Source organism: Scardinius erythrophthalmus (genome assembly GCF_964197995.2).
Source record: "Scardinius erythrophthalmus genome assembly, chromosome: 12".
Lineage (NCBI taxonomy): Eukaryota > Metazoa > Chordata > Actinopteri > Cypriniformes > Leuciscidae > Scardinius > Scardinius erythrophthalmus.
In genome coordinates, this window is record NC_138232.1 from 19,710,510 (window position 1) to 19,723,272 (window position 12,763).

At 37.2% G+C, this 12,763-nt stretch overlaps 2 protein-coding genes across 3 annotated transcripts; one reads left to right on the forward strand and one right to left on the reverse strand.

Moving 5' to 3' along the window:
* Positions 1 to 1,836: 1,836 nt before the first annotated feature.
* Positions 1,837 to 4,160, forward strand: dtymk (deoxythymidylate kinase (thymidylate kinase)). The gene is made up of 5 exons (XM_081381109.1): positions 1,837 to 2,168; positions 2,439 to 2,547; positions 2,643 to 2,733; positions 3,428 to 3,625; positions 3,722 to 4,160. The coding sequence occupies exons 1-5, from the start codon at positions 2,039 to 2,041 to the stop codon at positions 3,830 to 3,832; spliced, it is 639 nt and encodes a 212-aa protein (XP_081237235.1). The 5' UTR covers positions 1,837 to 2,038; the 3' UTR covers positions 3,833 to 4,160.
* On the reverse strand, positions 3,775 to 12,736 carry atg4b (autophagy related 4B, cysteine peptidase). 2 transcript variants are annotated; one of them, XM_081381108.1, is made up of 13 exons: positions 12,656 to 12,736; positions 10,866 to 10,967; positions 10,714 to 10,785; positions 10,506 to 10,604; positions 10,317 to 10,418; positions 8,382 to 8,454; positions 8,025 to 8,104; positions 6,247 to 6,446; positions 6,054 to 6,132; positions 5,295 to 5,440; positions 4,824 to 4,880; positions 4,640 to 4,730; positions 3,775 to 4,557 (listed from the first exon to the last, which is right to left on the reverse strand). In XM_081381108.1, the coding sequence occupies exons 1-13, from the start codon at positions 12,663 to 12,665 to the stop codon at positions 4,484 to 4,486; spliced, it is 1,185 nt and encodes a 394-aa protein (XP_081237234.1). In that variant the 5' UTR covers positions 12,666 to 12,736; the 3' UTR covers positions 3,775 to 4,483. The 2 variants fall into 2 exon arrangements, with proteins under 2 accessions (XP_081237234.1, XP_081237233.1); XM_081381107.1 differs by having other exon boundaries at positions 3,895 to 4,557; positions 12,499 to 12,660.
* Between the last annotated feature and the right edge of the window lie 27 nt (positions 12,737 to 12,763).

The window sequence follows — 12,763 nt, forward strand, 5'->3', positions numbered from 1 at the left end:
CACATATGCTCATCAATTTTGGTGAAGTTCTGAGTTTTCCTTTGGGATTTATAGGCTTTTGAGCGTATTTTGCCACGCCCCTTTTCTAAATGACCCTGTTACAGCCACGCAAATGCCAAAGTTCAACTTTTTTTTTGATAATTATTGATCTAGAGAGTCCAGAGAATTGTCCTAGACTGGTTTGGTTCCGATCGGGCGAAAAACCAGGGACTAGTTCGCAAAAGTAGGTTTTGGACAAAATTCAACATAGCAGAAAATTTCCCCTGCCTACATCCAAATCGGAGATAGCCATTTTGTCCGCCTTGAGTCAAGGATTCCAACGATATAAGACACTTGATCCTGGGACAAACGGTCTAAGAGTTATGAGCGATTTTGAACTTTTGGTTGCTGTAGCGCCACCTATGGGCCAATCAGGGTCATACTCTGATAGGTTGTCCCCAAATTGAGGCCTACCATCTGGCCAGGTTTCAAGTCTCTAGGCCTTACGGTTTGTCCTGCGCGATGCGTTTTACGAATCCTTACAATTACAATAGGGTTTCAGCATTTCATGCTTGAACCCCTAATAAGAATGAAGGCTTTTTGCCAGTTATAGCGCCACCTATGGTCCGATCTCCATGAAACTCTGCATGCTTCCTCACCATGTTCTCACACATATGCTCATCAATTTTGGTGAAGTTCTGAGTTTTCCTTTGGGATTTATAGGCTTTTGAGCGTATTTTGCCACGCCCCTTTTCTAAATGACCCTGTTACAGCCACGCAAATGCCAAAGTTCAACTTTTTTTTGATAATTATTGATCTAGAGAGTCCAGAGAATTGTCATAGACTGGTTTGGTTCCGATCGGGCGAAAAACCAGGGACTAGTTCGCAAAAGTAGGTTTTGGACAAAATTCAACATAGCAGAAAATTTTCCCTGCCTACATCCAAATCGGAGATAGCCATTTTGTCCACCTTGAGCCAAGGATTCCAACGATATAAGACACTTGATCCTGGGACAAACAGTCTAAGAGTTATGAGCGATTTTGAACTTTTGGTTGCTGTAGCGCCACCTATGGGCCAATCAGGGTCATACTCTGATAGGTTGTCCCCAAATTGAGGCCTACCATCTGGCCAGGTTTCAAGTCTCTAGGCCTTACGGTTTGTCCTGCGCGATGCGTTTTACGAATCCTTACAATTACAATAGGGTTTCAGCATTTCATGCTTGAACCCCTAATAATACAAATAAATATATAGGCCCAATATCAAAAATGGTCTTTGGCTGCACCCATCGATCTATTTAAGAAATTTTCCACCGTGTACGGATATGACGTGACACGCACGGGCGAATGACGTGGGAATACAAATTCACGTGAAATTTGCTTCATGGAAATTTGTCCCAGTGTAACAAAACAAATATCAAAAAGCCCAAAGAACGACCTCTGTTAAATGTGATACCCTTTAATTTAAATTTTTTATTTGTTTCTTTATTAGTTACTGCTGTGTTTCAGCATTAGAAAATGTGGTTTGTATTTTTTTAATTTTAATAAAAAAGGGAACAAAAGCGCTAAAATGTAAATTATTTTGTATAGGTTTATAGAAGTTTGCACTAATTAATAACGTTTTGTTAATATATAACATTTACATCAAAATAAGTTACATATTTGATGTGCATTCAGACATTAAAAAAAACCCAATAAAGGCAGAGATGCTTACAATGAATACTTAATTACACTTTAAGTAAGTAAGTAAATAAATAATATATTACATCTGCCAAACCATAATGTCTGTGGATGATATAATGAAAACTTAGATAAAGATGGATAAAAAAAATATAAACACTCTTCACTGACAATGGAGTTCGGATTCGTGAAGAATCGTGTACCTTCGCGGACACCGTAGAAGTGGGAGGACGATAGGACGATGTTTAGGGTGTTTTTTTTGTTGTTTTTTTTTGTTTTTTAGAAAAGAACCGCGTAAAGAGACAACGGCCTTGGATTGATTTGCTAACCAGTGCTAGCATTTCCTCTCTACTGTTCCACATTTTCAGTTGTTTTCAAGAGCCATGTCTTGCAGAAGAGGAGCTTTGATTGTTCTAGAAGGAGTTGACAGAGCCGGGAAAACTACGCAATGCCAAACACTTGTACAGGCGTTACAGCAGAGCGGACGAGCGGCAGAAATTATGCGATTTCCAGGTGAAAACCAGGCTTTTTGTGGAGCTTTATCTAGACAGACTATGAAATAATAACGTGATAGTGAAGCATCCCGCAATATTTGCAGCTCTTGTTTATAAACATTGGTGCAACGCTTGTGAAATCAATAGGACATATACATGTATACATATAAAATACCAGAAAACATAGCTACACCTATAACTAACTTCACACGTGGCAGCTCACTGGGATTTTGTTTTCATGTGCAGTGTTTGTATTTCATGTACTGAGGATGAATTGTTTTCTACACAGACAGAACCACTAAGATTGGTCAGCTCATCAGTTCATACTTAGAGAAGAAGAGTAATCTGGAGGATCACACTGTTCACCTGCTGTTTTCTGCAAACCGATGGGAAATGGTGTAGGTTATCTCTCCAGTTTTATTAATAAAGTGAAGTGCATGCACAGGAATGTTTCATTGATGTATCATTCGACCGATCTGTTTTCTGACTTCAGGCCTCTGATGAAACAGAAGTTGGAACAAGGGATTAATCTAGTGGTGGACCGCTATGCGTTTTCAGGAGTGGCTTTTACTAGTGCCAAGCCTGTGAGTGTTATTGTTATACTTCAATGTAACAAAAATCACAAGAATCCTAAATTTATAATTTTCCACCAACAGTAACATAACATTTCAACATTGATATGAAGAAGAAATGTTGGATATTAGAATGACTTCTGAAGGATGATATGGTGCAGGACTAATGGCTATAGAAAATTCACAGGAATAAATTACATTTTCTAATATTAAAACAGAAAAGTTATTTTAAAAGATTATTTCACAATGATTTACTGTATTTGATCAAATAAATGCAGCCTTGGTGAGCAGAAGAGACATCTCAAAAACACTGGTAACACTTTACTATAAGGTTTCATTAGTTAATAACTTTAGTTTACATGAATTAAGAATGAACAATAACTACAGCATTTATTACTCTAAATTTAAATTTCAAAATACATTAAAATCAGAAGTTGTTTGTTCACAGTTAAAAACGACTATTTTTATAACTAAAATTAACAAAGATGAATAAATACTGTAACAAAGCTTTTGTTCATTGTTAGATCATACATTAACAATTGTTAATTAATGAAACCTTATTGTTAAGTGTTACCAAACCCCAAATATTTTTTTCTTTTTAAATGTAGCGTATATTCTTAAAATGCTCACTAAGTTATTTTACAGTTTTTGTTTGGAACAGTTAACGGGATCTGAACCTAAGCAGATAGATGTTTTACATGTTCAGGGCTTCTCTCTGGAGTGGTGCATGAATCCAGATGTGGGCCTTCCAAAACCAGACCTGGTGATGTTTCTGCAACTCAACCCCAGTACGGCGGCAAACCGTGGAGAATATGGAACTGAACGGTATGAGACGAGCGCTTTCCAACGCACAGTTTCACAAAGGTTCGAAGAGCTCATGCAAGATTCCTCAATCAACTGGAAGGTGATTTATTTAGTGTAATCCTAATTATTGTACATTTACAGTAGGTAACTATCTTTAAATTAGTGTAATATTTATCTTGCGTCTTTCTTCGTCTAGGTGATTGATGCTGCAAGGACCATAGAAGAGGTGCACAAAGATATTAAGCTTTTGAGTGAAGACATCATCCGTTTAGCCGAGAATCAGCCAGTTGGAGAGCTGTGGAAGTGAACAGATCTCCACCTGCTCCCAAACCTTAAACTTTTCTTTGGTTTTTATGTCACTGTTGAATAGTGGAAAAACCTAAGACATTTTTATTTTTTAATGATTAAATAAATATTCATAAAATAAACTTGTGTATACAGAGATTTTAAACATGAAGACAAACTCATTCTTGTATAATTACACGAGCAATCCCACCCAGTCTGCAAATGAACCAACCTTCCTTAGCTGTCATTTACAATTTGATACAGGTCCAAAATTTCAAGGTTGAGAGTAAATGCTGAATCAAATTTGATTAGCAAGTCTCCTAACCGAAACCATAAAATGTGTTATGCGCAAACCTGTGTTTAAGTTAAGGGGGTAAAAAGGCACCATATCACTTAAAAATTAATCTATAGCGTTAAGACTCAATATGGATACACGTAAATGCGACAAAGTACATACATACTGATGGTCCTGAGTGCCTGTGACCATGAAACCTGACCTCGGCTCACTCAGGGTGACAGAGCAGTCAATATAGCTGTTAAAGAAGAAAGCTGTGTGTTTTGACGCAGGTGACTATTCCACAGTGGCCTTGGACGTCAATGGTATTCTTCTCTTTCTTTCCTCTGAGGAGGCTTTACCACAGAACTCTGAAAGTCTGGCAAATGCAACTGGTCCTCACAAAGACAGGATTTCAAATTCTTCATCCTCAGAATCAAAGAAGCGCTCGAGCCGGTCCGAATCCGAAAATTCTGTTAAGGAAAAATAAATAAATACATTATAAATGCAAATCTTCGAATTCTGAATCTATGAACAAGCAGTATTAGAGATTACCTGGAGTAAGATTAATTACTTCGGCGCCAATTAGATGAGATGGCTGACTGTCTACTAATTCAAACATAGGAAGACCTCTACAGTTAGAAACCTGTGCAAGGGAAAAACAAAAGTGGCCAGTGAGCCAGAGGAACAAACATGAACGGAGACTACGAAAAAAAGAAGCCATTTTTGGCTTAAGTACCTTACTAATCTGTGCACACCAGTCATCAAAATCATCCTCTGTTTGACAGAAAAAGCCCTGATGGACAAAATTTGGCATAGATGACTGTTATTCAAAGGAAATTACTTTTTACTGTTTTTGACACCTAACAACAACTGTATTTACCAATTTAATCCCAAAGTTTTCCAAGCTAAATGAGCACTTGTTATACTCTTGATATCAGGCAACTGAGAGGAAAATGGAATGATAATCCAAGAATAAATACATATTTCTCTTTAGCAAATAACAATACTTCTATACATATGCAGCTGTATAATGTGACTACAGTCTTCAGTGTCACATGATCCTTCAGAAATCATAATATCCTGATTTGGTGATCTTTTTTGTGGACACTGATGGGGTCAAATGGGTTCCTCAGTTGAGCACTACTAGGTGGACATAAAGGATACTGAAATGAAGAATTTGTTTTTTTCTGCATCAAGCTATACTTACAGCAGCAATGGAGGGGTCAAGCTCACAGATGTGCATTCGGCAGGGAGGGTGCTGGCAGTGGTAGGAGTCGTCTGGGAAATGACCCCCTTCACTTGGGTCCACAGCTGGCTGAGTTGTATGGGGGTCTAGATAAATGAGCTCCTCACCTGCCAGGCGTCATCAATAAGAAAATATAATGAAGCCGTTTGAAATGATATGCTGCCATTCAGCATTTAACATTGAATTAATCTTTACTACACAGATAGCTTAACCTCCCAGTAAAACAGTAGTGCTTCTCAACTCATATTTTACATTGGACATGAAGTGGCGTCCCAACACAAAATGGGTTGTAATACACAAATAAACAAAATTGTCTTTGTCTCAAAATAATAGAGTATTAAAAAAAATATTTATAGCATTAAGCACACTGATTGACAAACCATATTTAACTTAATGTAGTCTGGGTTGTACATTATTTCAGCATACGGAGTAAATAATATGTACATTTTTCAAAATTGTAAACCAGACGAATTTGCTGCAAATTACCGTCGATTTTGATTCGCACGCGCAAAGGTGTAATGCGAATAAGTTTCGCAAAACTTATTTTGCCATCCAAACTACCATAAATGAGAAGCTGCACCTATTTTTCGCATTTTGTATTGTTTGTTTTTCCCGGTCATCTTAGATTCTCATCAGAAGGACTGGTAAACCATTTTGGGTCACGAGCCACCAGTTGAGAACAGACTTTTTATAGGTTTAGCTTTAAGAAAACCTGCTCACCTACAAAGCCAATGAAGTAGTGAGCGCTGTTTGGCTTTCCACCTATTACTCCTAAAGACTGAGGCATCATGAAGCATTGCTGTGGATAAGATATGAAAATAAAGCCCAACACCAAAGCTATAGTAGATGACATTTTACTCACACTTAACAGTGTTAACATCTATTCATACATCAGATGATGTTATAGATTTACCTTGAGTGGTTCAATATAAGCTTCATTGATATCACTGAGGCCCAGTCTCAGAGGAATCAGCAGAACAAGGGGTTTCCACAAAGCCGTCTCCTCTTCTGCCAGAGCACAAGCCCCCTCCCGATCACCATTCATCTCCAGAGGCTCGTCTGAAACCGCACATGCACCCCTGTCGAAGTCCAGCCACGGCATACACTGCCTCTCTACGGACAGCCAGTACAAACAACCATTATCAAATACCGTAGTCATTTATTGGCTAATTAGGACAATTGTGAAGTCAGAATTTCCTTCTCAAGTCTATATCTTCCTTACACTAAAAACATCTGATACACACATAATGACACAGTCCTGTAAAAAAAAAGGTACAGTAGTACAACCTTGATTAAAAACACGGTTTGTGCAATTTCACAATTCTCCAAACTTAACATATCTAAGACACTTTGACCAAGTTTCAAAAGTCATTAGGTATGTTTACATTTGCAGTAATTGAGCTACGGTCTCTGTCCAAGTTACAAAAGATTTCTATGGGACAACCATCTTCAAGCTACCGCACAAAAAAGAGCTTTTGGGGAAATTGAAAAAGAAAAAGCTGTCATCTGTAAAAACAAAAGACATGGAATAAAGCCCGGTGGTTTGATTACACTAAAGTAAAACTTTTGGCTCAAACACAGTTGTTTGTGTGGTGTACAATCTAACACTGTACATTAGCCAGGTAACACCATGCCCACAGTGAAATACGCTGATGGCAGTGTTATTGTTATATTACTGAGGTGCTTTTCAGCAGCAGGCACTGGCAGTCTTCTTAAGATTGATGAATGCTGCTAAACACCTACTCCTTTTTCCCAGAAAGTATAAACTAAGGACGTTTCAGTAGGGCAACAACCCAAAGCACACTGAGTAACACTGAAGTGACTTAAAATGAAGAAATTAATGCCCTTGAGTCAGTCTTGACTTCAATCTTATCCAACATCTCTGAAAAAATGAACTGCTGAATGACCTGGTACAGTCTGAGTGATTTTTCAAAGAGGAATGAGCTAATATGGCTCACATTGTGCAAAATTAAGAGAGACCCAAGGCTGATAGTTGTAATATCTCTGAAGCTGGTTCAACAAAATACTAAAGAAAGGGAACAAATACATATCCACTGGCTAAAATTAACATTCAGTTATTATATTATATATATTTTTTTATTGTATATAATTATATTTATTTTTGGGTTGCAAAGTTGCAGAGGCAAGTGATTTAAAAAATAATAACATCAACTTTGGTTGTGGAAATCATTTGTGTTGAAACAAAAAAGGCATTGTATAACAGATAAATCAATTAATTCACCTAGAACAATATTTATTTATAAACCAACTGTGATGAAAATGTGTTCTAATTGGTCTGTTGCGTACTAACCCTAATTTGCAATCAAAAACAAACACACACAAAAAGAATCCACAAATCAGTCAGAAGAGGTATGTCAGATTGTGATATTATATAATATACATGTATATATTGACTCATAAATATAAATTCTGTCATCTCTATCTTTATATTCTTTCATGTTAGTCAGCACAAGTCATGCAGGTTTGTGACGACATGAGGTGAGTAAGTAATGACAGAATTTTCATTTTTGGGTGAACTATCCCTTTAAATATACTGGCTAATTATATCATGCTTTCAGCTACTAATAAGAGTAAAGTATAGTCAGCTCAAATCCATTCCACAGAATCCCCTCTAAATTAGTGCAAAAGAAGGCTGCAGATTACATGTGGGCACTATGAAAGAAAACTCACTGATTTCCTCTATGACCACAGTATTGTCCATAGCTACATGAACTGCCAGTCGGCTCCAGGAGTCAAATACTGCCAGTTTCCTAGATGGGCATAAAAGTTTAGATGGGTTTATTCCAATACAGCAAAGCACAATAGTTTATTTAAAGATTACTTAGCTTCAATAGTCTTTTACAGTTATATTTCATATGACTAAAAATTACTTTTTTATATATATATATATATATATATATATATATATATATATATATATATATATATATATATATATATATATATATATATATATATATATATATATATTTGAATAATAATTATATAAAAAAAATAGATATATTTAATTTGATTTGGCCAACTTACTTGAGTACCTGTGCCACTGTATTTGGACCATACCATTGGCCTATAGACTTTCCCTCACCTACACCCATCTGAGCTGGAAAAAGAACAAGCCATGTCATCCACAGTAATTTACCTGTCAAGAGAGCTGTTGTGGTAAATTTTCCTTATGGTAATTTTGAGTGGCTCAATATTGCGATAAGTGTTACAATGTGTTCAGAACAGGACAGAACATGCTTTATTAATAATCCAAACACTCTGAATGAACACGCAGGAGAATCATGCAAACCACAAAAAGCATAAAAAAGAACTGACAAAGAACAACTGAAACACAGGGCTATATAAACAGGGGTAGAACAAAGTAAAAGTAAACTAGACATGTGAAACTAATACATAACTATAGGAACAAATGAGGACATAATCAGTAACCAATGAAACTGAAACTAAACAGATCAGGGAAACAAGAACTAAAGGAAACAGAACAGAAAGTCAAAATAAGGGTCCATATAACAGAACATACAGCTGACAATAAGCTAAGCTTGTTGGGGTATAACAGTTAGGTCCGATCTTCGAATCTGACTGGACGAGAGGCTTTCTCTGCTGATATTTCACCAGTATCAGCACTGTGCTCGTCTCTGCGTGACACCGTCTAGACAGGCTGTCAATCAGTGCAGTTACATTGTTATGCCACTAGGTGGCGGGAAGAGTGAGACATTAAAGGGTTAGTTCACCCAAAAATGAAAATTCTGTCAGTAATTACTCACCCTCATGTTGTTCCAACCGCGTAAGACCTTCGTTCATCTTCGGAACACAAATTAAGATATTTTTGATTAAATCTGAGAGCTGGATCACTTCTCCATAGGCTGCTAGGTGACCGAAACTTGCTGGCCCAGAAAAGTTATTAAAGAGATCGTTAATATAGTCCAAGTGACTCCAGTGGCTCAATCTTAAGTATATCAAGCAACGAGAATACTTTTTGTGCGCAAAAACAAACAAAAATAACGACTTTATTCCACTATTCATTTCCTTCTCTCTGGACCTCGTAGTGTTTTTGCGCTGCGCGTCTGTGTTGCACGTCATCACGCATCACACACATGACCAGCTTCGGCCAATTGTGAGCCTACGTGGTGACGTGTAACACAGACGCGCAGCGCAAAAACACTATGTGAACTAACTCGAGGCCCAGAGAGAAGGAAATGAATAGTGGAATAAAGTCGTTATTTTTGTTTGTTTTTGCGCACAAAAAGTATTCTCGTTGCTTGATATACTTAAGATTAAGCCACTGGAGTCACTTGGACTATATTAACAATGTCTTTAATAACTTTTCTGGGCCAGCAAGTTTCGGTCACCTAGCAGCCTATGGAGGAGTGATCCAGCTCTCAGATTTAATAAAAAATATCTTAATTTGTGTTCCGAAGATGAACGAAGGTCTTACACGGTTGGAACAACATGAGGGTGAGTAATTACTGACAGAATTTTCATTTTTGGGTGAACTAACTCTTTAAACATCAATGAGTTAATTAAACTAATAGTTCAAAACAACAAAGATATCGCTTTCCTCTTCGGACATGGCAAACCTTTTTTTCACAAATATATGACGACCTGAAGAAAGACAGATACAGGTAATTGCACATTCTCAGTCGATCTCTCTCTCTCTCACTCACTGACAATTTAGGCTTGTTTAGTGCAAATCTACAGAGACTCTGTCCAAATCACAATGGTACACAGTGTCTTAAGTAAAAAAAGAGCCAGTTGACAGGAAAAAATACATTATTCACTCTTGTTATCCTTATTAACTTGTGTAACATTCAATACACATGCATGAAGTGTAAAACAAGACTCTCCCAAGACCAAATCTGTGGTTGGCTTTTCAGTATCGCGGTACTACAATATACAATATTATCGCGACAGCCCTACATTAACACTATTCCTATAATATAGATAGATAAGGAGTAGTACCTATTTGATGGATGGAATAATAGCTGTCCTTCTTGTCAATGAAGGCATTGAGGATACTGATATATTCTGCTCTCTGCCGCTGACCTGGAATCCATCTCCAGTCTAATAAAACACACAACACACATTACATCTCAGATTTCAGCAGACATCATAATCACCAATCCCAGTTTTCAAATCTGGTAGCCTTACCTCTACCCAAGTGCCTGCAGACCAAGGCCTCCCCAAGAATCATCTGTCCACATCGAAGCATGCAGCCCCAACCAGTGTCTGAAGTGGGCCCAGTGCCACCTGAAACATTACTTCCATTAACAAACCAAACTAAACAGATTTATCTATCCGTACGAATAATTAAATGCAGTCCTTGGACGGTAAGAATAGGATTGATGACTTCTCTCACCAATTGGCTGAAAGTTCTTTCTGTACGTGAACCACAAACGTGAGGTGACGTCTGCCAGAATATCATCCTTCTCTGGGACACGAAGAACATCGTGTTACCAACAAGAACCAAACACAGCAGCACAAAACCTTCAATGTCTACCACTTTATTACCTGTCAGAGCACTGAACTGCTTTCCCAAAATCCAGACAGGCTCAGAGGTCTCTGGGAAATCTTCGATCTCTCCAAAGCGCAATGAGTCGTATGTGAGAGTAGCTGTTGGGGGAAAAGCCAATGATCAACTGGAAGCTAAACCACTTACACAGCCCAACAGAAATATAAAATTTTTTTTGTAAAAACAAAAACATAATTTGGCACCTTTTTTAGTCTATTTAGTTGGCCTAACCATCCAATGCAAACATTTTTATAATTATCACAAAAGAAAAAAATATATCTTAACATTTTACATATAATCACTGCCAATCTTTTTGTGTTTTCAAATATGATGTATTTTGAGGGAGTTTCACATCTGTTAAATGTAATAAAAGATGCAACAAATAAAGCAATTATTAATCAAAGATCATTTGTTACGGTTAATTATTATTTTACATATACATTTTAACAGTTTCAAGAGTTGTAAATTAACCATTTTTTATAATAAAAAAAGAATGAACAATGAACTTAGATTAACACTTAATTATAATGTATTGTTGATTGATACCTAATCCATTAAAGGGATAGTTCACCCAAAAATGAAAATTCTGTCATCATTTAGCCTACTCTCCCTCAAGTTGTTCCAAACCTGTATGACTTTCTTTCTTCTGCTGAACACAAAAGAAGATATTTTGAAGAAAGTCGGTAACCAAACGACTGATGGACCCCATTGACTTCCATAGTAGGAAAAAAAAATACTATGGATGTCAATGGAGACCAGCAACTGTTTAATTACCAACCTTCTTTAAAATATACTATAAAATGTGTTTAGCAGAAGAAAGGAAATCATACAGGTTTGGAACAACTTGAAGGAGAGTAAATGATAACAGAATGTTAATTTTTGGGTGAACTAGGCCTATCCCTTTAACTAATGTTAACAAACTGAACATTATTGTAAAGTGGCACCTGATTTCCCCCCCACCAATTTCACTGTACCGCTGTGTACTGTATGTGTAACGTTACTTTGTCTCTTAAGTTTCATTCTATGTAAAACGGCTGTTAAAGGGATAGTTCACCAAAAAAAAACAAAAAAAAACATTTTGTTATTACTTACCCTTAAGTTATTCCATACCTGTATGAGTTTTCTTCTTCTGTTGAACACAAAATAAGGTTGGTAACATTCTTTAAAAGTTCTTATTTTGTGTTCAACAGAAGAAAGAAACTCATACAGGTTTGGAACAACTTGAGGGCAAGTCATGACAAAATGTTCACTTTTCGGTGAACTATTCCTTTAATTGTAACGGATGTCATGCATCAAAGGGTTAAAGACATGGCACAGTGCACAAAAGTCCCTGTGATAAATGTTACTGGCAAACAGATTATTAGAGTAGGCAGAAATTTGATAACAGACGACACGGACAACATCCCAAAAGCGTCCACAGCCCAACAGTATCGTTCGTGCGCCGGAACGCTCATATAATGCTCAACAATGCAGCTCAATAGACTCTAAAACACAGGCAGCTTTAACGGATGGCCGTGGCATTTGGTGCAGTGACATCTAGAAAGACAAAACAGTGTCCATCCCTAATCTGACAGCAGACTGTTCTGTTTTACTGTCCAGTTGGCAGCAGTTGGGACATCTATGTAACGTTACCATATTTAACGACAAAATCCCAAACTGAAGAGGCGGCCTCTCCAATAACAGGCGCGTAGGTGGTTGTCGAAAGAAGAATTTTTCTTTTTAACAATTTCATGACATCTGGGCAGATGAGCGAAATATAAAACAAATTGTTTTCCAGCGATTTTCTTACCTGCATCCATCCCGACAGTGATTCAGCCTATCTTGTTTGTTGAGTGTTCCTTACACTGTACTGACCAATACAAAGTCACTTCCGCTTTGGTCAGAAAGCGTAATTTCT